At 57.5% G+C, this 24,627-nt stretch overlaps 1 protein-coding gene and 1 long non-coding RNA gene across 30 annotated transcripts; one reads left to right on the plus strand and one right to left on the minus strand.

The window, feature by feature from the left end:
* Window positions 1-27: 27 nt before the first annotated feature.
* Window positions 28-23,448, minus strand: ADAMTS10 (ADAM metallopeptidase with thrombospondin type 1 motif 10). 29 transcript variants are annotated; one of them, XM_086409696.1, is made up of 26 exons: window positions 21,859-21,996; window positions 19,615-19,695; window positions 17,990-18,176; window positions 17,431-17,628; window positions 16,663-16,819; window positions 15,151-15,368; window positions 13,659-13,747; window positions 13,402-13,547; window positions 12,952-12,995; window positions 12,694-12,799; window positions 12,457-12,603; window positions 12,158-12,288; window positions 7,768-7,875; window positions 7,276-7,421; window positions 7,121-7,184; window positions 6,360-6,462; window positions 6,010-6,143; window positions 5,790-5,913; window positions 4,767-4,847; window positions 4,519-4,682; window positions 4,277-4,403; window positions 4,050-4,179; window positions 3,533-3,737; window positions 3,102-3,278; window positions 2,848-3,007; window positions 28-829 (listed from the first exon to the last, which is right to left on the minus strand). In XM_086409696.1, exons 12-26 carry the CDS (start codon window positions 12,197-12,199, stop codon window positions 720-722), a joined length of 1,875 nt encoding a protein of 624 aa, XP_086265822.1. In that variant the 5' UTR covers window positions 12,200-12,288; window positions 12,457-12,603; window positions 12,694-12,799; window positions 12,952-12,995; window positions 13,402-13,547; window positions 13,659-13,747; window positions 15,151-15,368; window positions 16,663-16,819; window positions 17,431-17,628; window positions 17,990-18,176; window positions 19,615-19,695; window positions 21,859-21,996; the 3' UTR covers window positions 28-719. The 29 variants fall into 29 exon arrangements, 24 of the variants coding, with proteins under 24 accessions (XP_086265822.1, XP_086265817.1, XP_086265812.1 ...); XM_086409691.1 differs by having other exon boundaries at window positions 28-1,982; window positions 7,699-7,875; window positions 12,164-12,288; window positions 13,659-13,742; window positions 17,431-17,777; XM_086409686.1 differs by having other exon boundaries at window positions 12,147-12,288; window positions 13,659-13,742; window positions 17,431-17,777.
* Window positions 7,320-10,053, plus strand: LOC147368693 (uncharacterized). The gene is made up of 2 exons (XR_015166750.1): window positions 7,320-7,444; window positions 9,545-10,053. It is a non-coding gene; the product is annotated as an uncharacterized LOC147368693 (long non-coding RNA).
* Window positions 23,449-24,627: the final 1,179 nt, after the last annotated feature.

A 24,627-nucleotide genomic window follows, 5' to 3' on the forward strand; every position in this document is an offset into this window, starting at 1 on the left:
ACACACACACAGTCGGGCACAGAAATCTACACAAGACAGAACTTTATTGATGTAGGGCTTCCTGGTGAGGGGGTGTGTGGGCCCCAGGGCAGGGCCTGTAGCACCATCATGGGGGTAGCCTGGATGACGGGGTCCCCCTGGGGCAGGTAAGGCAGAGAATGGGGTGGGTCTTCCCAGCTCTGCCTCCCGCTTCTAGCTGGTCTGGTTGGGGGCAGGGTGTCAGGGAGGTGGTGCTAATCCCCTCCCCCATAGCGGACATAGATTTCCCCCCCCAGCTCAGAGTGGAGGGGCAGGGCAGTGCTGGGGGGGGCAGGGCACCGGCTGACCCCCTCCCCACCCCCACTCTTCACAGTACATATTCCGATCAAAGGCGGGTGTTGTGTAGGGGGGGCTCCCTAAAGGTGGGTGGCAAGAGTTCTAGGGAGAGCAACTGTTCCAACTCAAGCTCACCCTGGAGGGGGTGGTCTCTCTGTGAACTGGGAGGTGCGCAGAGGAGGGGCCGTGGGCGTGGCCAGCCCCTCTCCATTCCCTCACCCCCTCCCCCCGCCCCCAATCAGGAGCCCTGCAGGAGTTCCCAATAAATAACTTCCAGCTCCATCTCACCATTCACTCCCAGTTCCTGCCCCCTCGGGCTCCTTCAGGCTGGTCAGCTGCAGGCCTGGTTCCCCCCACCCCCAGCCCGCGCACATCCAGGGCTCGCTCCGAAGGCCGAGCGCCCTCTAGCGGCCCTGGCAGGTTTTGCAGCACATCTGGCGGAAGTAGGCTCTGCTGCAAAACTGAAATTTCAGCACCAGGGGGCAGTAGGCGACCTTGTTCACATCCTTGCACTCTGAAAGGGGCGGGAGAAGAGGAAGGGGAGGGGAATCTGGTCTCAGCGCCTCCCCCCTCCCCCCGTAGTGCGACCAATGGCTGCACACCGCTTCCTAGCTTCTCTGTGCCTTGGCTTCTCAGCTCTCAAAGTGGGGCTTCTAACAGTAACCATGTCACTAGGCTCTCTGGAGAATTTTGAAAGAGAGTGCAGGTCTGGGGCTTGGACACCGTGTTAAAATGACGAGAAAAGTGTTCCTTTTCCAATTACCCGTTTGGTGTATATAACCCTTGCTCGTTTCCCTTTGTCACACACTGGGGACCTTGAACTCCAGTGTGGTCCTTCCTCTTAGGCTATATGTGTATTCTGTGTTCAAGGTAACTGACAGTCTGTTCCTGACAATGGACCAGGGTTCTCACTTAGCAGTCACTGACGTATGACAGAGCCTGGGCTAATACAGGGCTTCACGTGGATTTAGTCTCTCTCCTTAAGGTGGTATGGAGAAGGCACTGGCGACCCACTCTGGTACTCTTGCCTGGAAAATCCCATGGACGAAGGAGCCTGGTAGGCTGCAGTCCATGGGGTCGCTAAGAGTCGGACACGACTTGAGCGACTTCACTTTCATTTTTCACTTTTATGCATTGGGGAAGGAAATGGCAACCCACTCCAGTGTTCTTGCCTGGTGAATCCTAGGAATGGAGGAGCCTGGTGGGCTGCCGTCTATGGGGTCACACAGAGTCGGACACAACAGAGGCGACTTAGCAGCAGCAGCAGCTTAAGGTGGTATTACCTCCAGTGAATATATTAACACATGCCACCACTCCTCCGCCTCTTGACAGATAAGAAAACCAAGACACAGAGATGGAAGATGAATCCAGGCAGTTTGGTCCCAGTGCCTGGAGTAAGTAACCTATAGCTGTCTATGAAATATACATTTACTTAGGTAGAAAGAGATGGGTATATTTAGAGCAGTGGTTTCCAAGGGAGGCAGTTTTGCCTCCCAGGGGATATTTGGAGATGTTTGGAAGCATTTTTCGGTTTTCACCACTGGGAGGAGGGGTACCATTGGCATCTAGCAGGGTCAGGGATGCTGAACCGTTGACAATGCACAGGGCCGCCCGCAAGACAAGGAACCTTCTGGCCCCAAACATCAATAGTGCCCGAGGCTGAGAAACTGATTGAAAGAAAAACATCAGGCAGATAATGTAGCAGATCCCTTTCATGGATCACAGCCTTGACATGGTGAAGGGATTTGCATAACAATGAAGTTATGAGCTATGCTGTGCAGAGCCACCCAAGACAGACAGGTCATGGTGAAGAGTTCTGACAAAACGTGGTCCATTAGAGGAGAAAATGGTAACCCACTCCAGTATTCTTGCTGTGAAAACCCCATGAACAGTTTGAAAAGGCAAAAAGAGGACACGGGAAATGAGCCCCCCAGATCAGAAGGTATTCAATATTCTACTGGGGAAGTGAAAGTGTTAGTCGCTGTCTTGTCCAACTCTTGTGGACTGTAGCCTGCCAGGCTCCTCTGTCCATGGAGTTTTCTAGGCAAGAATACTGGAGTAGGTTGCCATTGCCTTCTCCAGGGGATCTTCTCCACCCAGGGATCGAACCTGGGTCTGCTGCATTGCAGGCAGATTCTCTGCTAGTCAGAACCACAAGAGAAGCTCACACTGGGAAAGAATGGAGGGCAATTTTTCCATGGGGTCGCAAAGAGTCAGACACAACTTAGCGAGTGAACAACAGCAAATGTCATAGATGGAAATGAACAGGGAGGGTTAGAGTCAAGGAGGTGGTTGAAGGAATGACCTGAGTTTGGACCCCCAGAAAAATCAGGTTCCTACAACGCCTGGCACACAGTGGTACCCAATACATGTTGGCAGGCAGGAGATGATGAAAGATGGTCTGGAGGTGACAGAGAAAGGGATGTCAGTGTTTGGAGGCACCCTAGGGACAAGGGTCCCTCAGCTGTCCTAGCTATGGCATCCTCTGGACAGGGCCCTCCCAGTGCCCCTCGGCCCCCCAGCCCCACAAACCTTCCAAGCCGTCCCCCGGGGGCGCACTGTCACACTTGGCCTCGCACTGCTGTGTGGCGGGTGGCCGCAGGGCCTCGGCGCACTCGCTTGAGGGCTGCCCGGTGTGGCTGGAACAGCGCACAGGGCGCTGCTGCTGCCCGAAGCCACACTGCGCAGAGCACTGTGGGGAGTCGCCGATGAGCGGAAGCCTGGCACCGCCGCCCACCCTGCCACCCCTGCCCTGGGTCCCCGCTCGGCAGGGTGCACACGCCTACCTCGCCCCACTCCCCCGCCACCCAGCGGGCCGGAGGGCAGCGGCGCAGGTTGCAGCGCATGGTGGCTGGTGGCTTGGCCGCGGGCTGGCAATGCGCGGGGGGCAGCGTGGCGCGGTGATCTGCGCTCTTACAGAGGACCACGCGGTGGCGGAGGCCCGGCCCGCAGCTGGGGGTGCACTGCAGTTGGGAGGGGGCGTTTCATGCTCAGTGGGCACCCTGCTCCCCGCTTGAACAAGCCGTGGGGAGGATGCTGATTCAGTGGGAATGGAGGACGGTATAGCTAACTTAGGACCAATCACGGGGGGCCCACTAGGGCTAGCGGGAGTGGGGAGGCGCCTGGGGGGGCGGCACCCGACGTGGGGCCACCCCGGCCCCTCCCTGTTCTGCCTAGGGAGTAGTGGGTGGGCTGCGGGCGGGAAGGGGCGGCTGACCTCCGACCAGTCGAGGGCGGCCCACTCCGGAGGGCAGGCAGGGCCGTGGCAAGCTTCCAGTACTGGGGGGCGCGGCTGCGGGCAAGCGCTGTCGTCCAGCGCCTTCTCCTCGGCCGCCGACACGCGGCGCTGGCACACGACGGAGCGGCTGCGCACGCCTGCATCACAACTGCGGCTGCAGCGCGACCAGTTCCCTACCACCCAGCTGTGGGGGGAGGGGCGGTCTGAGACAGTAGGCAGGGCAGCACCCTGACCTCGGGGCACTGGCAGGTCCTCCCGCCTAACAACCAGCATCCTTATGGAAACTGGCACCCGAATGCCTGCTGTTCCCACCACCCCACACCCCAAACTCAGAACATCTTTACTCTGGACCCTCACTGGGGGCAGGGAGGCACATCAGGGAGCACCACTGCTCTGAGTCTGACTCTGGGACACCCCTGTCTGCACCTTAGGGAGCCTTGACTCCTCTGATCCCAGGAGCCTGTCGCCCCGGCCCTGCAACCCCACCGGCACTCACTCAGGTGGGCAGGGCTCCGTGTTGCAGGCACGCTGCCTCTTGGGCAGCTTGCTGTGGGCGCTGCAGTGGTGGGGGGCCACGGCGGAGCTGTCCAGCTGATTCCGACACTCTACAGCCTGCACCTGGCTGCCTGGGGGCGGGTGACAGGCCCGCTCAGCCCTGCCTGGCCCAAAAGGTCAGCCTGGTAACCAGAACCTGCCCCATCCCGTCCCACTCCTGGGTCTCACCGCCTGCACACTGGGCTGAGCACTTGGTCCAGGGTGCGTAGTGCCAGGAATAGGGAGGCAGTGCATCACGGGCAATGGGTGCATTGAAGCGGTAGCGGAGGGCAGGCAGTTCAGTTTGGGTCAGTACCTGGGGTAGCAGCGGTGGGGGATGGGGGGTGGGGGAGAATCAAATAGAAGCCAAGTTTGAGATCCCAAAAGGATGCTAACGTCCTCCTGCACCGTGCTCCCAGCCCTGCCATTACCATGACGATGAGAGATGCATTAATGGGTCCTAGGGCTTCTAGGCTCTGGGTCTGATCCGGCCCTTGTCGGAGCTGAAAAGTGGTTCCGGCCAGGGGCAGGCGGTGGGGCTGGGGGGTCCCGGGCAGCCCCTCCAGCAGCAGGGACTCCTGGTCTCCCTTCAGGGCTGGGGGACAGCAAAGAGGTCAGAATTCCAGCCACACTGATACCCCCGCTAACCCCAGTCCTCATTCCCCCACCTCTGGCTCACCCAGGTGACTGAGGGAGAGGTTCAAGTCCTGGATGAAAATGTGGACGGAGCCTTTGGGGATCCAGACGACTTCCTCATACCCTGGAGAGGGGAGTTCAGGTGTCACAGGCTTGGTCTGTCCCTGTACCTGCCTGCCCACCCCACCCCCCACTCCTGGTCCCTGATGACAGCAGGTAACCATTACTGTGCTAAGCGCTTACAGAGAGGCCCACTGTGTCTCTGGCTCTGTTAAGTAGACACGTCATCATACCCACTTTACAGATGACAAAACTGAGGCTCAAAGAGATGAAACAGCTTGCCTAGGTTTTATAGCTAGGAAGTGGTTCAGCTGGGACTTGAACTCCAACTTTCTTACCTCTCAAACCACTAAAATGGTCCAACCCACCCCCACCCTAAGACAAGCAGCAGGACTGAGCTTTGGGCAGAGGGAAGGGGGTACCATGGGGTTCCTGAGCCATATACGGTGACTCGATGGTTTTAGCAGTCAGAGTCAGGTTGCAGTGGGCTCCATCACTTACGACCTGGATGATCCTGGGCCCCTGTGGACCCTCTATCCTTGCCCACCTGCATCCCCCATGCATACTGGTTTAACTGCCTGTCCCCTGGACGCCACACTTGGGCTTCAGTGGCTGTTTGGGCCCTTAACACTTTCCCACTCTCACCGCCCCCCAAACACTCCCTGGGGTCTCTTTCCTTCAGCCCAAGGCTGGGAAGCCCTCGACTTACCACACCCTGCAGCTACCCTTGCCCCTAGTAAGCTTTGTGGTCTGGCACAGACAGCCCCTCAGTCCCCTTGGAGAGTCATGCTCCTGGCTCCTCAAGATGGCATGAGACCCTCAGGATGGGGCATGGGAGAGATTTAGGTACCCACCCCCTGGGATGCTTTCAATGTGAAGGTTTAGGCACCAGAGCCCAAGCCAGTTCCTGACTGTGACCTGGGGCACTACTCCTGAATCTTTTGGGGTGAACTGTGCCCCCAGCTGCCAAATGGGGGAGTGTAGGAGAGAAGCTGGGGTCTCTCACCAGTCCCAAGCAAGGCTGGGCTGAAGACCCCCTCGATGGTCTCGCAGGCACTCCCGTCACCCCCGCACACTCGGCACTTGTCCTCTCGGAGGTCGGAGCCCAGGACGCGGTCGCAACCTACGTGCTGGGAAGGGCAGTGGTGGGGGAGGGGGTGTCAGGGAGCCGCCTCCCACCTCCAGCCACCCGCCTCCCCTGCCCTCTCTCTGGGTGTCCCCTCCACCTTGCACTCGCCGCTGACACAAATGTCCACTGTGTCCGGGCGGCAGGGAGTCCCGTCCACCACAGCTGCTGCCCTCTCCGTGTAGAAGTTGAAGCCTTCTGCTAGGCATGTGAGAGAGCAGGCCTTCACGCCCCCTGGGGGGCACAGCCCCATTAGACCAAAGGCCAGACCCCAGACCCAACGAGGATGGGCAGGTTGAGCAGAGGAAGTGGGGTCCCCGCTGTATAGTCCAGGCACTCATGGGCACTCTGGTTCCTTGGGAGAGGGGCTGCTCAAGACAAAACCCATGATCCTGCCTCCACCTGCAGCTGTCCCCCTCCACTCCACGACCTTCTCAGTTCCCTGCTCACCTCCCCGGTATGTCTTCCATGTGTAGAATTTTCCACGAAAGGGGACGCTGTCAAATTCAGAGCACTGCATTTCCCTGAAGTCCTGGGAGCCTGGGGGACAGTCCTGGGGGGCACCAGAAGGGAGAAGTCAGGAGGCCAGGTACGGAGTATGGGGGGATGTAGTTAGGGCAGAGGCCCAGAGGCTGGAGAACTCATGCTCTGAGACTGGAGGCAGGGAAGCCAGGAAGGAGGCCTGAGGGACAGGTGCCTCTGCAATGGGAGTAGGTGACTCACTCGAGTTTGTGGGCAAGCTAAGAATGACACCTGGGTTTCTGGCTTCAGACCATGGGGCCTTTCTTGAGAGAGCGGGCCTAGAAAGGAGTCAAGCACACTCTTCATGAGCGTGTGGGACTTGTGGCTGGGAGTTTTGGACAGGAGACGGTGATCCCTGGTCAGAAAGGAATGCAATGAAAACCTGGCCACTGGATTGGCAAGGAGCACAGGGTCAGCTTTGGAGCAGGGGTGGGGCTTTGGTGGGGAGTAGAATTGGGCAGTAAAGGAAGGGGCCCGTTGTGGCTGGTGCGAGATGCATCTACTGCAAATGTGTGAGCTGGAAGGAGCTGGGACCCAGGACAGGTGTGGGGAGGGCCCGGAAAGGAGCGGGTGGCCGCTGCAGGTTCCAAAGAGATGGTGGCCACCCGGTCAGAGCTCACTGGAAACTGACTTATGCCTTTCTTTCCTCGTGTCAGAGGGACCCGGCTTGAGGTCCTGGGGGAACTCGCCTCGGTGTTGCAGGAGCGGTGCCTCCGTCTCTCTCCCAGGCAGTACTTGCCCCCGATGGTCGGCCTGGAAGCGGGGGCGGACAGGAGAGAAATGGGGCAGGGGGGACGGGGGGAGGGGCCGCCCGCTTCTCCTGCAGAAGGGCCTGAGAACTGACCTGGGGCTGTCGCAGTGTCGGCTGGAGGAGGACACGCCGCCACCGCACGTCCGGCTGCAGTCACCCCACGGGGTCCACGGGCCCCAGGCGCCGTCCACGCCCTCCGGCCTCGACCCGAAGGGAACGCAGACCCGCTTGTAGCACCACTGCGGGTGGGATGATGAGGCAGGTGAGTCGGACTCTGCAGTCTCGAGGCCTTGGCGATCATTCCCACCCCCTCCCCAGGCCCACAGCTGGAGCTCTAAGCCCTCGGGGGGTGGGGCGAAAGGGGGAGGATGGAGGTGGGGTCTGTAGACCTGGATAGTACAGGGTGACGTGGGGGCGTGGCCTAAGCACAGTCCCCAGCAGTGGGTGGAGCTAGTATTGGGCCAAGCATGCAGGGCGTAGCCTGGGAGGGGTGTGGCCTCGGGCAGGGGGCGGGACCTGCAGGCAGTGGGCGTGGCCAAAGCCGATGGCGGGCCCCGGCGGTGGCCCAGGCCGGTCGAGGCTCACCCCCTTGTCGATGGTGTGTGTTTGGCACAACGTGCCCTCGGCGGCCGGGATGCTGTTGGTGATGCACCGGTTGCTCTTGCTCAGACACCACAACTCGCTGCAGACCTCCTGCGGGCCAAGGTGCCCGCTCAGGCTCGGACCCTCCCTCCCACCTTCCTTGGGAGAACCCAGGCGACCCGCTCAGTGGGGCTCCAGCCTTCCTTTCCTGGGTTTCTTTTTGCAACTACTGGCAGGGTATAGGAAGGGACCTCTTCTCGGGCTATAAGCAGCTCTTATCAAACACCTAGTGAAAGTGAAAGTCGCTCAGTCGGGTCCGACTCTTCACGACCCCATGCACTATACATACAGTCCATGGGAATTCTCCAGGCCAGAATACTGGAGTGGGTAGCCTTTCCCTTCTCCAGAGGATCTTCTCAACCCAGGGATCAAACCCAGGTCTCCATCATTGCAGGCAGATTATTTACCAGCTGAGCTACAAGGGAAGTCCTATCAAACACCTAGGAGACCCTCAAACTCCCTTAGGCACTATACTCTCCATTTTACTGTGGGAAAACCAAGGATCAGAGAGGTAGGGTCACTTGCTAGAGGTCATACAGCTACTAAGGAGGCAATCTGGATTCTATCCCAGAACTTTAATCGATAGCTGGGTCTACGATCTAATCCCTCTGTAGTTCAGCCCCTTCTTTAGTAGCTAAGTCCTGACCCACCCTTGCGACCCCATGGATTGTAGCCCAAGCCCATGGATTGGGCTTCCCAGATGGCACTAGCGGTAAAAACCCTGCCTGCCAATGCAGGTTAGATGTGAGAGACACAGGTTCGATCCCTGGGTTGGTAAGATCCCCTAGAGGAGGGCATGGCAATCCACTCCAGTATTCTTGCCTGGAGAATCCCATGGGCAGAGGAGCCTGGCAGGCTGCAGTCCACGGGTTCACAAATAGTTGGACACAACTGAAGTGACTTAGCACACAGGCCCTTCTATGCATGGGATTTCTGGGCAAGAATACTGGAGTGGGTTGCCATTTCCTTCCCCAGGGGATCTTTTTGGGAGTTCAACCCCTGGCACTTCCCAAATTTCTAGAAGGAAACTTGGGACCGGCTGAGGAATAAGGAAGAAGGATGCTGGATTTCTTTTTAGAGTGGGCAAAGCAGCCCACCTCAAGAGCTGTGGTTCTGAAAAATCCAGGCTTGATGATGGCTCAGGTCAAGGGCCCCACCTCTAACTTTTTATTCCCCCAGCAGGTGGTTCTTATTGTTTCCCCAACCTAAACTGGCGAAGCTCCTCAAAGTTTTAATCTATGGAAGGTTGAGAGGGGATAAGGCCAGGCTAGGTCTGTGTGGAAAGCTGCTCTAGTTCTCCCAGTGAAAAATCAGCCCATCTTCTTCCTGAGTCTTACTTGGGCTGGCCCAGACCCTGGCAACCCACTCTGGTACTCTTGCCTGAAAAATCCCATGGACAGAGGAGCCTGGTGGGCTACAGTCCAAAGGGTCACAAAGAGTTGGACACGACTGAGTGACTAAACACACAACACAAAGACTCTGGCAGCAGGTCCTGTCCATGGCAGGAAGCTGGATCAGTCCCAGGGAGCCATTCTGACCCTTTAGGTCCAGGTTAATTAATATCCCTGGACAAGCTTTACTGGGTTCAGGTGTGGCCAAATCTGACCTTCTAGCCTACATCCTGTTCATTTCCTAGAGTCTTGCCTCTGAGATGTGGAAATCCTTCTTGCCTCATTTTACAATCACATGTAATCTTCTCTTTGAACCTGATCCTCCTAAGCTTTGAAGATTTGGGATTGGACCCATCAATGGCTGTAGGAAGGGACGTTTCCTGTGTCAGCCTCTGAGACAACTGCACACATATGAGAAGCTTACAAGGTGGTCCTCAAACTTGCTCCCTCAAAGGATACTCTCATCTTAAAGACTCAGCCTGGGGCTTCTCTGGTGGCTCAGTGGTAAAGAATCTGCCTGCCAATGCAGAAGTCATGGGTTCAATCCCTAGTCTGGGAAGATCCAACATGCCTCGGGACAACTAAGCCAGTGTGCTGCAACTATTGTTCCCGGGAGCCGCAACTTCTGAGCCTGTGTGCAGCAATCACTGAAGCCCATTCACCCTAGAGCCTGTGCTCTACAACAAGAGAAGCTCCTTTAATGAGAATCCTGGGCACTGCGACAAAGAGTAGCGCCCGCTCACTGCAACTACAGAAAACCCCGCACAGCAATGAAGGCCCAGCACAGCCAAAAATAAATAAATAAATAAAATTATTTAAAAAAAAACAAAACAAAACAACACCTCAGCCTGGTTTTCTGGCTTCACTTGGGTTATATTCTCCTGGCCATTTGTCAAAATATGACAGATCCCACTTCTGACACCTCTTAAAGAGAACTGCCTAGTCTAGCTCTGCTTATCCTCCTTTCCACAAGGACGTGCCATGGTCTGTAAGAAATGAGCCCTGGGTCTCATTTAACTCTGGGAGACTTTAACTCCACCACTGATTTGCAACACATCCCCCCTCTCTGGGCCTTGTCTGTAAGATGGGCCTTGCCTACATATGCCTGACAGGCATGTGACGACAGAGTCAGTATGAAAGGGCTTGCACAAACATCTTGTTACAGAGTGATAAAGGCCGCGACTACCTCCGGACCATGCCTCAGGTCCAGCTCTTTACACATATTAACTGAGTTACATGTAGTCCATTATTTATCCCTTTGCCAGGAGGACCCAGAAGATGTTCCTTGGAAAAATAAAAGGAAAAGTCTATGCAACATACAACCAGCAGTGGTCTGTGCTTGATAATCTGGCACTTCCTCCACCTCCCTACCTCATTATAAACTTTGGATTCAGAAAAAAACCTCGACTCAAATCCCGGCTCCACCATGTTCTCGAACTGTGACTTTGGGTAAGGCCTTCTTCCTATTCCTCAGTCCGTCCCCCCCGCAATGTGTGGCTGTCAGGATTGTCAGGAGTTTAACTGAGATGATAGGTATGGCATGCTGGACCTGTAGTGGGCATTCAGTAAGTGTCTGCCATCACCGTCACAGTTAGGACCCCTGGGACACAGCAGAGGCTCAAGTGGCTTCTGAATTCTTTAGAAATTCACTAGAGGGAGCCAAGCTGGGTGGAGTGGGGTGGCAAGAGTGGGTTAAATATAAACGGATCAAGGGGCTTCCCTGGTGGTACAGTGGTTGAGAATCTGCCTGCCAACGCGGGAGACACGGGTTTGATCTCTGGTCTGGGAAGATCCCATGTGGCAGCTAAGCCTGTGCGCGCAACAACTACTGAGCCACCATTCTAGAGCCTGGGAACCACAGCTACTGAAGCCCATGTGCCTAGAGCCTGTGCTCTGCAACAAGAGAAGCCACTGGAACGAAAAGCTCACACACTGCAACGAAGAGTAGCCCCCGCTTTCTGCAACTAGAGGAAGCTTGCACACAGCAACAAAGATCTGGCATGGCCAAAAATAGCTAAATAAGTAAATAAAATAAATCTTTAAAAAGATTTAATGGATTGAGGGTTTCTTTCCCTGTCTCGCACTGGAATAAAGTGAGGGCTTTTAACACCTCCCTGCTCCCTGTTTGGAGTTGACACAGCCTCAGCTTGGACATTCAAACTGATCTTTTTGAGTCTTGAAGATGTGAAGGGCTGCGGCTGGGCTATTTGGGGTGAGCCTGTAACGAGTTGGGGAGCATGTTCAGGGAATTGGGGAAGATGGGCAGGGGAGGGGCAGGCCCTAGATGAGCCGGGGGTCCCTGGTGGCTGAAGAGGGAAGCCAGTGGGGCACCAGTTTCCTGGGAGGAGCTGGGAGGGCACCCCCAGCTCGCTTCTCTTTGGGTGGATGGGGCTTTGGGAGCTGAGCCTAAGCCTCAAGAAAGAGTGGGGCGTGATCAGGAGGCTCAGAGCTTGTCCAGCTAAGGACTGGGGCCAAGAGATCTTGTGAACCAGTCAGCGGGGGATGCAGGGAATGAAGACAGGGTGTCCCTGGAAGCCTTTGTCCCATTTTTTTGCCAAGTGGGGAAGATGGTTCATCCCCTGGGAAACTATTTCCACCAAGTCTGGATGTTTGGTTAAAAATGGCCCCGTTAGGGATCTTGGGACTTTGGTCCTGCTGCAACAGAAGGGGTATCCCCCAGGTTCTCCCCAGCTCAGCCCCCAAAACAGGGGTCTGGAGAAGCAAGGGGATCCCATTCTTGTCCTTGAGCACTGAGATTGCGTGTGACATTTGTATAACCCTCCCATCCATCTCTGTCCCCGAACCCGCCACTGAGGCTCACATCCCTTCCCAGCTCTCCCATCCCCACCCCCTGTCCCCACCCCACCCCTGACCCTGGTGGTGGTGGGCCCCCTCCCCTCCCAGGAAGGAAAGCAGGAAGGCTCTCTCTACCCCGTATTTACACTGACGCGATTTGACTCCATGCTGGAAGCGGCACTGCTCATCCGCGTCGTAGGCCTGGCCAGGGGCCACGGTTGGGTACACGAAGTCCTGTCTGGGGGGCCGGTTGTTCAGGCAGAGCCCCAGGCCTGAGCTGTGGAGAGAAGAGTGCGGCTGTCACACTGGAGGGCTGCAGGCCAAGCACACAGGGGCCCTGGGGAGCAGCCCTGAGCGTATCCCCCTCCTCGGAGGCAGCCCCTCTCCCCGCAACATGAGTGTGAGACCCTGGGCGGGATGGGCAGGCGGGCGGGCAGATCCTCACTCCAGAAAGCTGGTGATGTAGTCGCGGCTACAGGAGGACCACACGAACGGGTTGGTCTTCATGGTGATGTGAGCCGCCATGAGCTTTGCTGGGTCCTGGCCACGGGCCCCGCAGCTGTTGCCCACGCCGTCGTGGTTCATGCCAAACCTGGGGACAGGGCCAGTGAGCAGCTCCACCAGGTGCCGGGCGACACTCCCTGCTCCTCCTGCCCGCTGCCTCCCGTGTCCCCGGCCTCACGTGTGTCCGATCTCGTGGGCGATGGTGAACGCCGTGGCCAGGCCGATATCTTCGTTAATGCTACAGCTTCTCTCTCGCTCGCACATGCCGCCCACAGGGGCCAGGCCTGGGGAATGGGCGTGGGGGTGGGGCGGGGCTGGGGGCTCAGGGCTGTGTCTGTCGGCTCTGTCCACTCTGCCAGGTCCCCACCCCCACCGGGGCCAGTGTCACCCAGCCCACTGCCTTCAGAGGTGCCTGAAACCCAGGGGACCCGGGTACCTAGTGTGCCGCAGGGTTTGTTCTTGTAGATGCAGATGTCATAGCTGTGGGAGGAGACGGAGGAGTCAGGAGGCTGGGCTGCCTCCCTAAGGGCCGCCCTCCCTCAACCCTCTCACGGTTGAGTCCTGCCCCTGAACCGAAACCTCATGCTCTTCTCCCAGCCAGCCTTGGAGATGCTGGGGTGCACAAGTGGCCGACTGAACAAAGGACAGAGTGAGGGATGCGTCAAGTGCCCAAATAGATCCCCACCTGCCTCCCCACATTCTCAGGCTTGCAGCAGCCCCTCCCCTTCCCTGGCTCCCCGACAGGGCGACCGGACAGTCCTGGTCTCTCCCATCTCCCAGCAGAAGTGACCTCTGCTTGGACCTGGGCAATCCCCTGGACCATTTGCTCCTCCCCCGGCCCCCTCCCCAACAGAAGGCGCCCCCCGGAGCCTTCCTTGCCCCTCACCGCGTGATGAGCACTGCCGTGTCATGGTTGGCCACACCGTTCTCCGGAATGGCATTGCCATGGCCACTGCGGTTCACGATGGACTTCTGCCACTTACAAAAGCTGTCCAGGGACTTCCCGGCGTGGTGGGTAATCTCCAGGGTGGGCTGAGGATGGACAGAGTGAGGTACGCGGGTACCAGCCACCCAGGGGGCAACGCAGGCAGTGCTGAATTCTGTGGTGGTGGAAGGTGGGGGAACCTCCCCCCACCCCCGCACCTGGTCCTCCGTGAGCAGGATGAGGCGTGTTACCAGGATATTAACGATGTTTCCCAGACTCGAGTCCTGGAAAAGTTTGGCAACCTGACCTCCAAGAAACAAGAGAGACCGAGTCTTAAGAGGGGCCCAGAATAGGAAACAAAAAGAAATGAGGACAACAGCTTGTATCAATCAAGAGCCTACTGAGTGCTGGGGCTCAGGCTATGCCTGCCGCCCAGATCTTCACAGTAGATATTAGTATTCCCATTTTACAGATAAGCCACCCGATGCTCAGAGAGGTCAGGACGCACAGCTAGTAGGTGCTGAAAGTGGAACTCCAGTCTGGCTAAGCCTTCCTGCTAGCGTTTGTCTTTCTGACTCAAGCCCCCAGCTCAGCCTGTCTACTTGTCCTCCATCCTCAAGGCCCACCCAACAGCTGCCTCTGCCCAGAGGCCGCCTGAAAGATGTGCACATCTGGCCTCATTCCATACTGTCTGAAGGCACCGATTTGAGCATCACCACTGGAAAGTGGATGTGTGGAGGCTGGAAGCTCTGGAGCCAGTGGTCAGAGGGGAGGTGGATGACTGAGGCCACTCTGTGCAATGACCTTGAAGCCCTGAGCCATCACCATCCCATGTGGAAACTCCCCAGAAACCCTGGCAGGTTTGAGGAAACTTGGAAGCCCAAGGAAGGGAGGCAGAGCCTGGGCAGAAACCAGTGGGGTTAGGCATGATATTATGTCTACATAATAGGTCATCTGTCTGTGCTAAACTTTCTCTCTTCCCTTTTTGCTTCAGTGGAACAACAGCATCACTCATCAAACCCTGACTACATGCCAAGTTGTCTAGCTGTCTTCCCTCCCACCACAGCTTTGTGACAGGTACTATTAGAATCCCATTTTACAGAGGCGGGAACTGAGGCTCAGAAAGGTCCAGAGTCTTGATCAAGATCCAAGATGGGCGCCAACTCTGAGTGTGAGTCAGCCAGCTCATCTTGTATGAATTTACAGGAAGGTGCTCGGGTGAGCCCTGCATGCAGAGAGACCACGCCCATAAGTGTACTGCTAACCTCAACAAGTACCTGCAAGCTGCCTGTTTAATTTTATACAGTAAACAATTATAGGGTAAGTACTATGAGTTAGGTGTATGGTGAGCACTTTAGCAATTCACTGTATCCACGTAGCCTTATGAAGTTGGTACTATGATTAAACCCATTTTACAGGTGGGTAATCCAAGGCAGAGAGGCAAAGTAGCTTGCCCAAGGGCACACAGTCAAAGATTGGCAAAGCTGAGACTTAAGGCCAGGTTGGCTAGCTCCTGAGTTCATGCTCCTAACCACTGCGCTAGGCTACTTTCACTAACAGGCTTTCTTTCTGAGTCACCCTGTCCCCTTCCCATTCTGTTTCACTGGCATTTGATCAGTGATGGGGGGGATGGTGACAGCCCTTTTCCTGACTCTGGAGGTGGGCTCCACATTTTTGGGGGTCCATGTCCAGGGAGGGGGAGGCACTTACAATGTTCATGATGGCCAGCACGTACTGTTCCACATCCCGGCGTCCGTGGTAGGCCACCATCATCTTGTCAGCCACCACCAAGGTCTCCACGTAGCGCTCTCGGCTGACGGAGCGCTTCAGGCCTGGTTGGCCACGCTCTGTTTCATTCCCGAGGGGCCGGGCAGGTGGCGGTTTCAGGGTGCGCAGCCACCAAGGCCGCCCCTTCCACGGTTTCTCATCTGGATGGGCAATTTCTGGTCATTCTGCTGCTTTCTCTAGCTGTCCGAGTCCCTGTCTGACGGTTCATCTGCCTGTCAAACACCTCATTCTTTTGCTCTTGGTTCTACAGTGGTGAGGCTGCCCCACTGCCAAACTCATTGGTCGAACAGCCACCCAGCATCCCATGACAATTAACATGACCATGCAGCTTCCCGACAATTCTACTGCCCAAATAGAGGTGTGTAGCAGCCTGCTCTACTGCCAGAACTGTGTGCTGGTATGGCTCCCTGGCCTTCTGACTGGGCAACTTTTTACTCACCCTGCAGCCCAACTGTCTGGCTGTAGAATAATCCCCCTGCCTGACAGTCTTTTCTGATCAGCTGTCTCACTGGTCATCCAACTATGACACCACTTTTCTGTTAGTACAACCCACTGTGGTTGTGTGTCTGCCACGATATGCTACTTTGAGACTGTCAGCTATGCAACTAACAACATTCCAGTGGTCTGTATTTTCACGGACAGAGATTATTGTTTTTAGCTCTATGACTATCCTGGTGAATCACTGATGTCCAGCTGGCTCCCCTAATGGCTTAAGACAGTAAAGAATCTGCCCACAATGTGGGAGACTTGGGTTCAATCTCTGGTTTGGGAAGATCGCCTGGAGAAGCGAATGGCTACATACTCCAGTATTCTTGGGGCTTCCCTGGTAACACAGATGGTAAAGAATCTGCCCACAATGTGGAAGACCTGGGTTCGATCCCTGGGTCGGGAAGGTTCCCCTGGAGATGGGAAAGGCTACCAACACCAGTATTCTAGCCTGGAGAATTCCATGGACTGAGCAGCTTGGCAGGCTATAGTCCATGGGGTTGCAATGAGTTGGACACGAATGAGCAATTAACACTTTACTTCCTTTCCCATCCCCTAAATATCTGATGTTATAACTGTCCCCCTGCACATCTGGTTGTAAATCTGATCTCCCAAATGGTGGTTAAGTTCTCCTGACATTTTCCATTGTGCAACTGCTCCAGTATCTGCTACCACTATCCCGCTGCTTAACTGTCTGATCAGACGATAATCCCACAGATGGATGGTTTTACAGCACCTGGCTGGCTATCCGGCTGCCTTTCTCACTCACTGTTGGGCCATCGGACTCTGGAAGTGACAGATGGGCTTGTCCACTGCCTACTGCCCTGCTGACCGTCTGCATTGCTCCCTGCACGCAGCTGACCTTCCAGGTGGAGGGACGCCAGCATGCACCTCTATCTTGAGGCACAGGTATTGTGCCTCTGCCCAGCCCCAGACAGACAGCTGTACCTCTCACTCCACAGGCTGTGTCCAGGTGAGGGTGACGCAGAGAGGAACGCTTATATACCACGTGGGGGCCACTCTCCTCCGGTCCCCGGTGCCCCTTGGGCCCCCCTTGCAGGGGCTCGATTAAGTATTCTTCTTCATCTGCCACAATCAGGCCGTGCTGGGGGTCGGGAAAGTGGGACAGAAGGTTCGGTCAGGTTCCGGGTCCCGGGACCCCTGGGGCCCTATCTCTGTCGTTCTGATTTGATTCCGTTTTACTTGGTTTACGCTGCTACTGCCTTTTCAGTTTCTTCAGATGGGTGTTCAGCTCATTAATTTTCAGCCTGACCTAAGGCTACACATTTTCTTCTAAGTCCTGCTTTAGCTGCATCTTAAAATAGCTAATCCTCTCGGTTAGCTCAAAATGTTTCAACAACTCCCACGGAAGGGGACTTCCCTGGTGGTCCAGTAGCTAAGACTCTGCACTTCCCAGGCAGGGGACCCGGGGTCAATCCCTGGTCAGGAAACTAGATCCCACATGGAACAACTAAGAGTGTGCGTGCTGCCACTAGAGATGCGGCATGCACGATGAAGATTAAAGATCCCGTGTGCTGCAACTAAGACCTGGCGCAGCTGAACAAAGACAGAAAGGAAGAAAGAGAGGGGGGAAAAAAAAGTTGGAATTAATAAAAACCCCTGCCACTGTGATTCCTTCTGTGACCTATGTAAGTGTTTTTCTTAACTCCCAAGCTTGTAGGCGTTCCTCCCTATCTCCCAGAACCCTCCACTCACCAGGCCCCCGCAGGTGCTGATGGCCACGTGGGAGCTGCTGGCCTGGCCCTGCAGGTGGCCCGCGTAGAGGCAGTGGGGCCGGGCGGCCCTCTGCCAGGCCAGGCCTTCTCGAGTCCAGTACTCCACGGACACGTGCCCCGCCAGGAGGCGAGGGCTGTGGGTCAGGTTTAGCAGGAAGTGGGTGCTGGGTGCGGCCACCTTGTAGAAGAGACGGGACTCTGCTTGAGGTCCCGTGCCCCGACGCTGCCTCCGGGGGGCCGGGGGCGAGAAGGCCAGCAGCGCCCCGTTGTGGTCCACTCGGGTGGGGAAGGCGATCTCATAGCTGTCTAGACTGGACAGGAACTCATCTATGGGTGAGGGTCAGAGGCCTGGGGTGGGCCCCGGGAAGGAGCCCTGTGTCCTGCCTGCTTGGCTGCAGGGTGAGTGAGGCTGGCTTCAGTGGCCCCTGAATCTGGGTCACTGGCCGCAAGACTCTGGCCTCACCAACCCCAGGGCCTCCCCAGTGCCCACGATCCCTGTTCAGTTCCCACTGCCACCCCCCACCCTGGGTTGGGCCTACCTTGAGACCGGAAGGCGTGTGTGACCTCGAATGCGAGGCCCAGCCCCAGGGCGAGGGCCCAGTGGAGGATCTGGCAGGCGGGAGCCATAGAGGCCACGTGTCCACATGTCTCTCCCCAGCCCCGGCTGCTGGCAGCCCATGCAGCGCTGCCTTCCCTGTTCACAGCCTGGACAGCATCACCGGGCTCCTGGGAGGCGAAAGGGTGGGGAGCTGGGTCAGGGGGGCCTGGCCCTACTGCCGGCTGGAGCAGTGCCAAGGTCCCTTGCCAGGTGGACAAGGGCACCTGCAACCAACCCTCTTCCCAATCCAGGTTTGAAGACTCTGAACGCATCTCTAGCTCAGCAAACTCCCTCCCCTTCCCCCCACGCCCCCAGCATCCCCCTTATCCTCTTAGGACAGCTGAGGATCTGGACTCCACGAGCACCTACTATGTGCTGGCTACTGGCCAAGCACATTCATCTCCATGATAACCCTTAGGATTCATTCATCAGGTGGTGACTACATAATATAGGCTTCCCTGGTGGCTCAGGTGGTAAAGAATCTGCCTGCAATGCAAGAGACACAGGTTCAATCCTGGGTCGGGAAGATCCCCTGGAGAAGGGCATGGCAACCCACTCCAGTATTCTTGCCTGGGGAATCTCATGGACAGAGGAGCCTGGCAGGGTATAGTCCATGGATAATATGAATACAGTCTCTGCCCCACTCCCCCCTCAACCCATGGGACTCAATCTCCCAGGAGCAAGATGACAGACCAGTAAATGAAGAGACACATGATTCAGATCAGGCCATGCTCTTTATGAGAAATAACCGAGAGGCTTGGAAGTGGAGGTGGGAGGATGAAGAGACAGGAGAGGGTGTGCCAGGTGGAGGAGCAGCAGGGGGCAAGGTCCCGGGGGCAGGGAGGAGCTTGGTGCGGACCCACGACCCCGAGGGCCAGCGCAGGAGGACCACAAGGGGAGAGGGAGACTGGCCTGGGACACATGAAGGTTGGTCAGCGTGCATTTTCAACCCGGAGGAGACCCAAGGCCAGTGCTTGGTGCCCCTCCCACCTTGGGTGAGGGGTCCTGCCTTGGGAGTCTCTGCCATGGGTAGCACCACTCACCCCACCCTGCATCCTGATCTCTGTTCCCGTGACCTCTCCTCCACCCTGCCCTTCCAGCCTGGCCCTTAGTCCCGCTTCCTCTCATTTTCGATTCTTCCTCGAAGCTTCAGGCCTGCGGGGCAGGTCTGTTTCTCCAGCATCTACCCTGGTCTGTTTCTCCAGCATCTACCCTGGGCCAGCCTGCCACAGACACCGCTCTGGGCCACCGCCCTGTGCCAAGCCCTCCACCCCCTCCTGTCTCCGCCCTCCTCCTCCTCCTCTGTGCAATTTCCCCCTTAATCACACACTGTCTTGTTTTCTTTGCAGCCTGGCCAAGTCTGAGAGTTGATCCCCAAACAGGGCAGTTCAGCTCCTGAGGGATGAAGCCAGATAGATGCTGACTTAGAAGCTGACCTCTCCCCTCTTCTGATTGGAGCCCCTCGGCCCAGCCCAGTGATGGGGAGCTCACTCTCACACTTTGTGTTGCTCTTTTCAGACAGGCTGATGTTTACCCCAGGGGTTTCTTTTTCCCCCTCTTGTTTACCTTACGGGGGCTTCAGTTGGTGGCGCGGTGTCGAACCCTTGTGTGCGGGTCCCTCTGGGCCTCAGCGCCTCTTCTGGGAGCCTGGACAGGGTGGGAAGGGGCAGTGAGGAGAGAGGAGCTGGGGCTGCAGTTCAGGGGTCACTGAGGACACCTTCTCCCCAGCCCTGGTCAACCTCCCTTTGGCTTTCATCCTCCCTTGGTTCCTAGCCCCCGTTCCCCCAAAGTTCCCTCCTCCCCCACTTCTGTCCCCCTCTCCCACCCCACCCCCATCTCCTCTCCTATTCCATCCCTGACTAGCTCTGGGATTCAAGCCCTCCCTGTGTGGGGGTCCCTTGAGCCCCTTCCTGCCTTAACCACCTCCCCATGTCCAGGCGGCAGCATTCTCACTGCAAATGAGGCTGGAGCCCCTTGGCCTCACCCCAGTCCTGTCTCTCCTCCTCCTCCTCCTACTCCTCGCACTGCCAGGCCTGGTACAGTCCTCACCTCATTCCTCTGAAGCTGGGCCCCTCTCCCCAACAACCTCACCCGCCTCTGGTGCTTCCAGCTCAAGGGGGTGTAGTGGAGAGGGTGGAGGACCCAGCACAGGTGATGGGTGGGGTGGGGTGGGGTGTGGGGTGGGAGGAGCCTGGGAGGGTACAGGTACGAAGTGTCTACCAGGGGGAGGCCAGCATCTGTAATAGGGGGACAGCCTGTGCAGGGGGTGGGGCCCATGAACAGATTGGCTGCTCTGGGGCAGGGAAGAGAGGAGGCCAGGGGACAGGTAGAGGATTCCTGGGCCTGAGCCTCTAGGGGTGGGGGCAACAGCATGTCAGCAGGGGGTCCCCCCAAGCTGCATGTGGGGGGTGATCACACGTCTGCGACTGGGTGACTTTGTGTGTGGTGTCTGCCCATGTGACCCTGCGCACGGCTGCAGGAGTGTGTTTGTGTGTGTGTGTGTGTGTGTGTGTGTACCAAGGCCTGGCCTTCCCCCCAGCTCCTCCTCCTGGAAGGCAGGAGGGAGGTGGCCGGTGTGGGGGAGGGTGCCAGCTCGCTGGAGGCTGGGGGAGGAAATGCCGGACGGAAACCGCCTCTACGGAGACTCCATCCCATCCTGGGGATCCTGGGGGGACCCCCGCTGCTCTACATCCAGACTCCAGGGCTGAGCTGGGGGCCAGGGCCACAGAGCCTCCCTGTGGAGGCCAAGGCCGAGATGGAGGCTGCCCTGGGGCAAAGGCCAGGCAGGAGTCCCTGCCTGGAGAGGAGAGCAGACAAAGGCCCAGCCCGGAGGAGGCCGGCACCCAGGCACCCGGTGGGTACGCAGCCAGCCGCTAATTAAAGGCCCTGAGCCCCTGGCTGGAGACACCGGAGACAGACCTCCGTCTCCGAGGCCCCAGTCACCAACTCAGGGGAAGTGGGCGGCGGCCCTCCCACACCCAGACACACACACACACACACACACACACACATATACAGAGACTTGAGGGTGACCATACCTGTGCAGCAGGGGGACCAACAATCAGACACCCCAGACCCACAAGACAACCCCCCTACTCAGTACACACTCACACATCCCAACACCAGAGACACAACCACAGACTCCCCAGATCTGTGTGCATACACACTCATTCACACACACACCCCACAGACAGACACACACACCCGGGCCTACGTGCACAGACACGTACACACTCAGAACAGACCAGGAACACACTCACACAGTCCTGCAAGCCTCGAGACCCACCAGATGTATGTACCCACAGGCGTTTACACACTCCTTACACCCTGACACACACAGGGAGACACGCCGGCAGATGTGTGCAAATACACACTCATCCGGACACTTACCCAGGAGACACTGAACTCCGTGCACACATTGGCTTACGCTCACACTTCCGCGGATACACAACACCCACATCACACATCACACACAAGTTCAAACACAGCCAGACATTCAGATTTTCACGTAGGCACACAGGCGCCGACACACGGCATTTATACAGACGTGGATATCCACATCCACACACACACACACACACACACACACACACACACACGCACACACGGAGCAAACAAACCCAGACAGGAGCTCCCAGGACCTCAGGGGCGCGCTGAGTGTCGCACACGCTCAGGGACATCACACACCGCTGCGGCCCCCACGGCCCGACGTCCCCCGTCCCGCGGCCCAGGGACACCCCCGGGCTGCGACGCGGACGCGCAGGGTCGCCCGCAGCCCCCCGGCCCGCCGCGCCCCGCCCGCTCCGTTACCCGCGGCCGGCCGCCCGCCCGGGCCTCCGCCTGCTGTCCCGCCGCGGTCTCGCCGGCCCGCGCGCAGGAAGGGAGGGAGCGAGCGCGGCGGCGTGGCCGGGGGAGGGGGCGCGGGGACGGCACTTCCTGAGCCGCCTGCCAGGGTTATAAAAAACCCCCAAACCGCGCGCCGCCAGGACCCCGCCCGCCGCCGCCCGGCCTGGGCCGCGGGCTGGACCCGAGCCAGGGCCCCGGGAGCTCGGGCGGCCCCGCCCGGACCGGCGCCCCGCCGTGGGGGCGGGGGAGGGGTGGGGGAAGAGGGGGGTGACACAGTGGGGGCGGGGACAGTGGGCGGGGGCTGGGGGAGCGGAGGGGGCGGAGGAGTGGGGGAGGGGAGGGTCAGGGTATCGGGAGGGAGGGAGAATTAGGCAGGGGTAAGGGAAACGGGGAAAGGGGAGCAGGGGGCTGGTCGGGGGAGGGGGAGATGGAAGGGAAAGAGGCGGGGTGAGGGGGAGGCGGCAAAATCGGGTGGGGGGATCAGAGGCAGGGAAGGGGGAACAGGGAGGGGGAGGGGAGGGCCCACTCCCTCGCTAGCATCCACAGCGTCCACAACAGCTGTTATTTATTGAAGGCTCCTCCTCGCTCAAGCAAGCATTTATTGGGCGCCTCCCGTGTGCCAGGCACAGTGCCCAGGGAGGCTGGATCCATCTCAACCTGCTCCCTCCCAGCTCTACCCTCTGGGAGTCTGACCAGCCCTAAGCCTGGGCATGGCCTGAATGGGCCCATTTCACAGAAGAGGAAACTGAGGCCAGACAGTGGGGGGAGAGTGAACGCTCTCTGAGAGTAGGGGTCCTGTGGGTTTTGGACACCCCTGGGTCAGTGTGCCATAGATGAGCTAATGTATGAACAAGGGTGACCTGGAAGGTCAGAGCAAGGTTGGGATTCAAACCCTACGTGGCCGGCTCCCCCTCAGGCCTCTGGACATCTGTCCAGGAGGCTGAAGCTCCCGGACAGGACGAGGCGGTGACCCCTAGACCTCACCATTCCAGGTATTTTCCAGGCCTGGCCCCCAGGGAGCTATGCAGAGGCTGGGCTGGCCTTGCCCTTGGCCTCCTCAGCTTCCTCATCCCTGGGTGGCTGAGGGGGCCGGTAGTAGCCTTTACTGGGCCGCTGGGGGAGGGGTTCTCCCCGTAGCAAACTTGTTTTTGCCTTGAACTTGGAATGACATATCAGGGCTCCTGCATACAGTAGGTGCTCTGTAAATACCACAGTCCTCCTGGAGCTCCCACCAAGTTGACCCTCCACCTCCATCCCACCCTGTTCCACCCCCCACTTCGCCCCCCCCCCACCCCGCCAGAGGGGAGGGGCAGCCCATCCTCATGTTTGCTACCCACTGGCGGCAGGGAGGAGCAAGTCTAAATGAGCCCTCTCTGCCTCTGCCAGCCTGACCCTCTGTTCCCCTCGTGGGCCTGTTGGGAGCCCGCCCCGAGGTGCCTTTGTTTACGTCTTTCTCCGTCCGAGGTGGGGGGTGGCTGCCTTTGTCTTCTCTGTTTGCCCTGATGCTAGAAGCTCCTCCTTTCAGCCCAGTCTGGTCCAGCCACAGGCCCTTAGTCTGCTGATGGGTGGCCACCAGACAGCACTGAGAATTTCTGAGCTGCTTTCAGCCGGGAGAGCTCCCAGGCTCGGCCACTTACTAGCTGTAAAACCTCATAATTATCTGGGAAACTGGCTCTTTGCATCTATGCCACAGGCCCACATGTCCTCTGGGTGCTCTTTCTCCCCACTAGGTGTGGTCTGGGTAGAGCGTGTAACTTGGCTGTAAGCCACACCCACATCCCATCTCCTGGGTTCCTGGACTGATGGGAGGATGGGCACGAAAACCACCCTTAATAAGCTATGTCAGGGCTTTTGCGTGGAATCCTGGGAAACAGACTTTTGTAGCATTTGAAACTGAGTCCCCATCTTAGGGAACATGAACTCAGTGGACATGAACTTGGGCAAACTCCGAGAGACTGTGAGGGACAGGGAGGCCTGGTGTATTGCAGTCCATGGGCTTGCAAAGAATCGGACATGACTTGGCAACTGAACAACAACCCCATCTTAGACAATGGGAGAGACATCTTCGAAGACTAAAGCCAACAGACTTGTGGCTGCCAAGGGAGAAGGGGATGGGGGAGGGAACGGTTGGGGTTTGGGATTAGTAGATTAAAACTGTTACCTATAGGATGGATAAACGACAAGGTCCTACTGTACAGCACAGGAAACTATATTCAATATCCTGTGATAAACTATAATGGAAAAGAATATGAAAAATAATGTATGTATGTATAACTGAATTGCTTTGCTGAATAGCAGAAATTAACACAACACTGTAAATCGACTGTGTTGTCACTGAGTTACTGAGTCATGTCTGACTCTTTGCAACCGCATGGACTGTAGCCCACCAGTCTCCTCTAACCATGGGATTTCCCAGGCTAGAATACTGGAGTGGGTTGCCATTTCCTTCTCCAGGGGATCTTCCAGACCCTGGAATTGAACCCACATCTCCTGCATTGGCAGGCAGATTCCTTACCCCTGAGCCACCAGGGAAGCCGAAATCAACTATGCTTCAACTAAACACAAACAAACAGTGACCGGGACCACCAGGTAGAGGAGGGTAATAGCCTCAGGGCCCTCATTTCAGCCCTAAACTAGCTGTTCCTGAAACCCATAGCTGGGCTTCCATTCAGGGAATCTTTATTAAGCGCTATTTTGTGCTAGGTGCTGTTCTAGGTACTGGGGACACAGCCA

Source organism: Bos grunniens, chromosome 7 (genome assembly GCF_055505025.1).
Source record: "Bos grunniens cultivar Pamir isolate PY7600 chromosome 7, Bosgru_T2T1.0, whole genome shotgun sequence".
NCBI classification, from domain to species: domain Eukaryota; kingdom Metazoa; phylum Chordata; class Mammalia; order Artiodactyla; family Bovidae; genus Bos; species Bos grunniens.

Bases quoted from the DNA above. Each gene is read 5' to 3' on its own strand.
- ADAMTS10 (XM_086409675.1), bottom strand. From the start codon at position 18,077: ATGGCTCCCGCCTGCCAGATCCTCCACTGGGCCCTCGCCCTGGGGCTG. The intron at 17,778-17,989 runs GTAGGCCCAACC...CCTCACCCATAG, and splicing joins ACACGCCTTCCGGTCTCAAG to ATGAGTTCCTGTCCAGTCTA. The intron at 12,289-12,456 runs GTGAGGATCTGC...TTCTCTCCACAG, and splicing joins TACATCACCAGCTTTCTGGA to CTCAGGCCTGGGGCTCTGCC.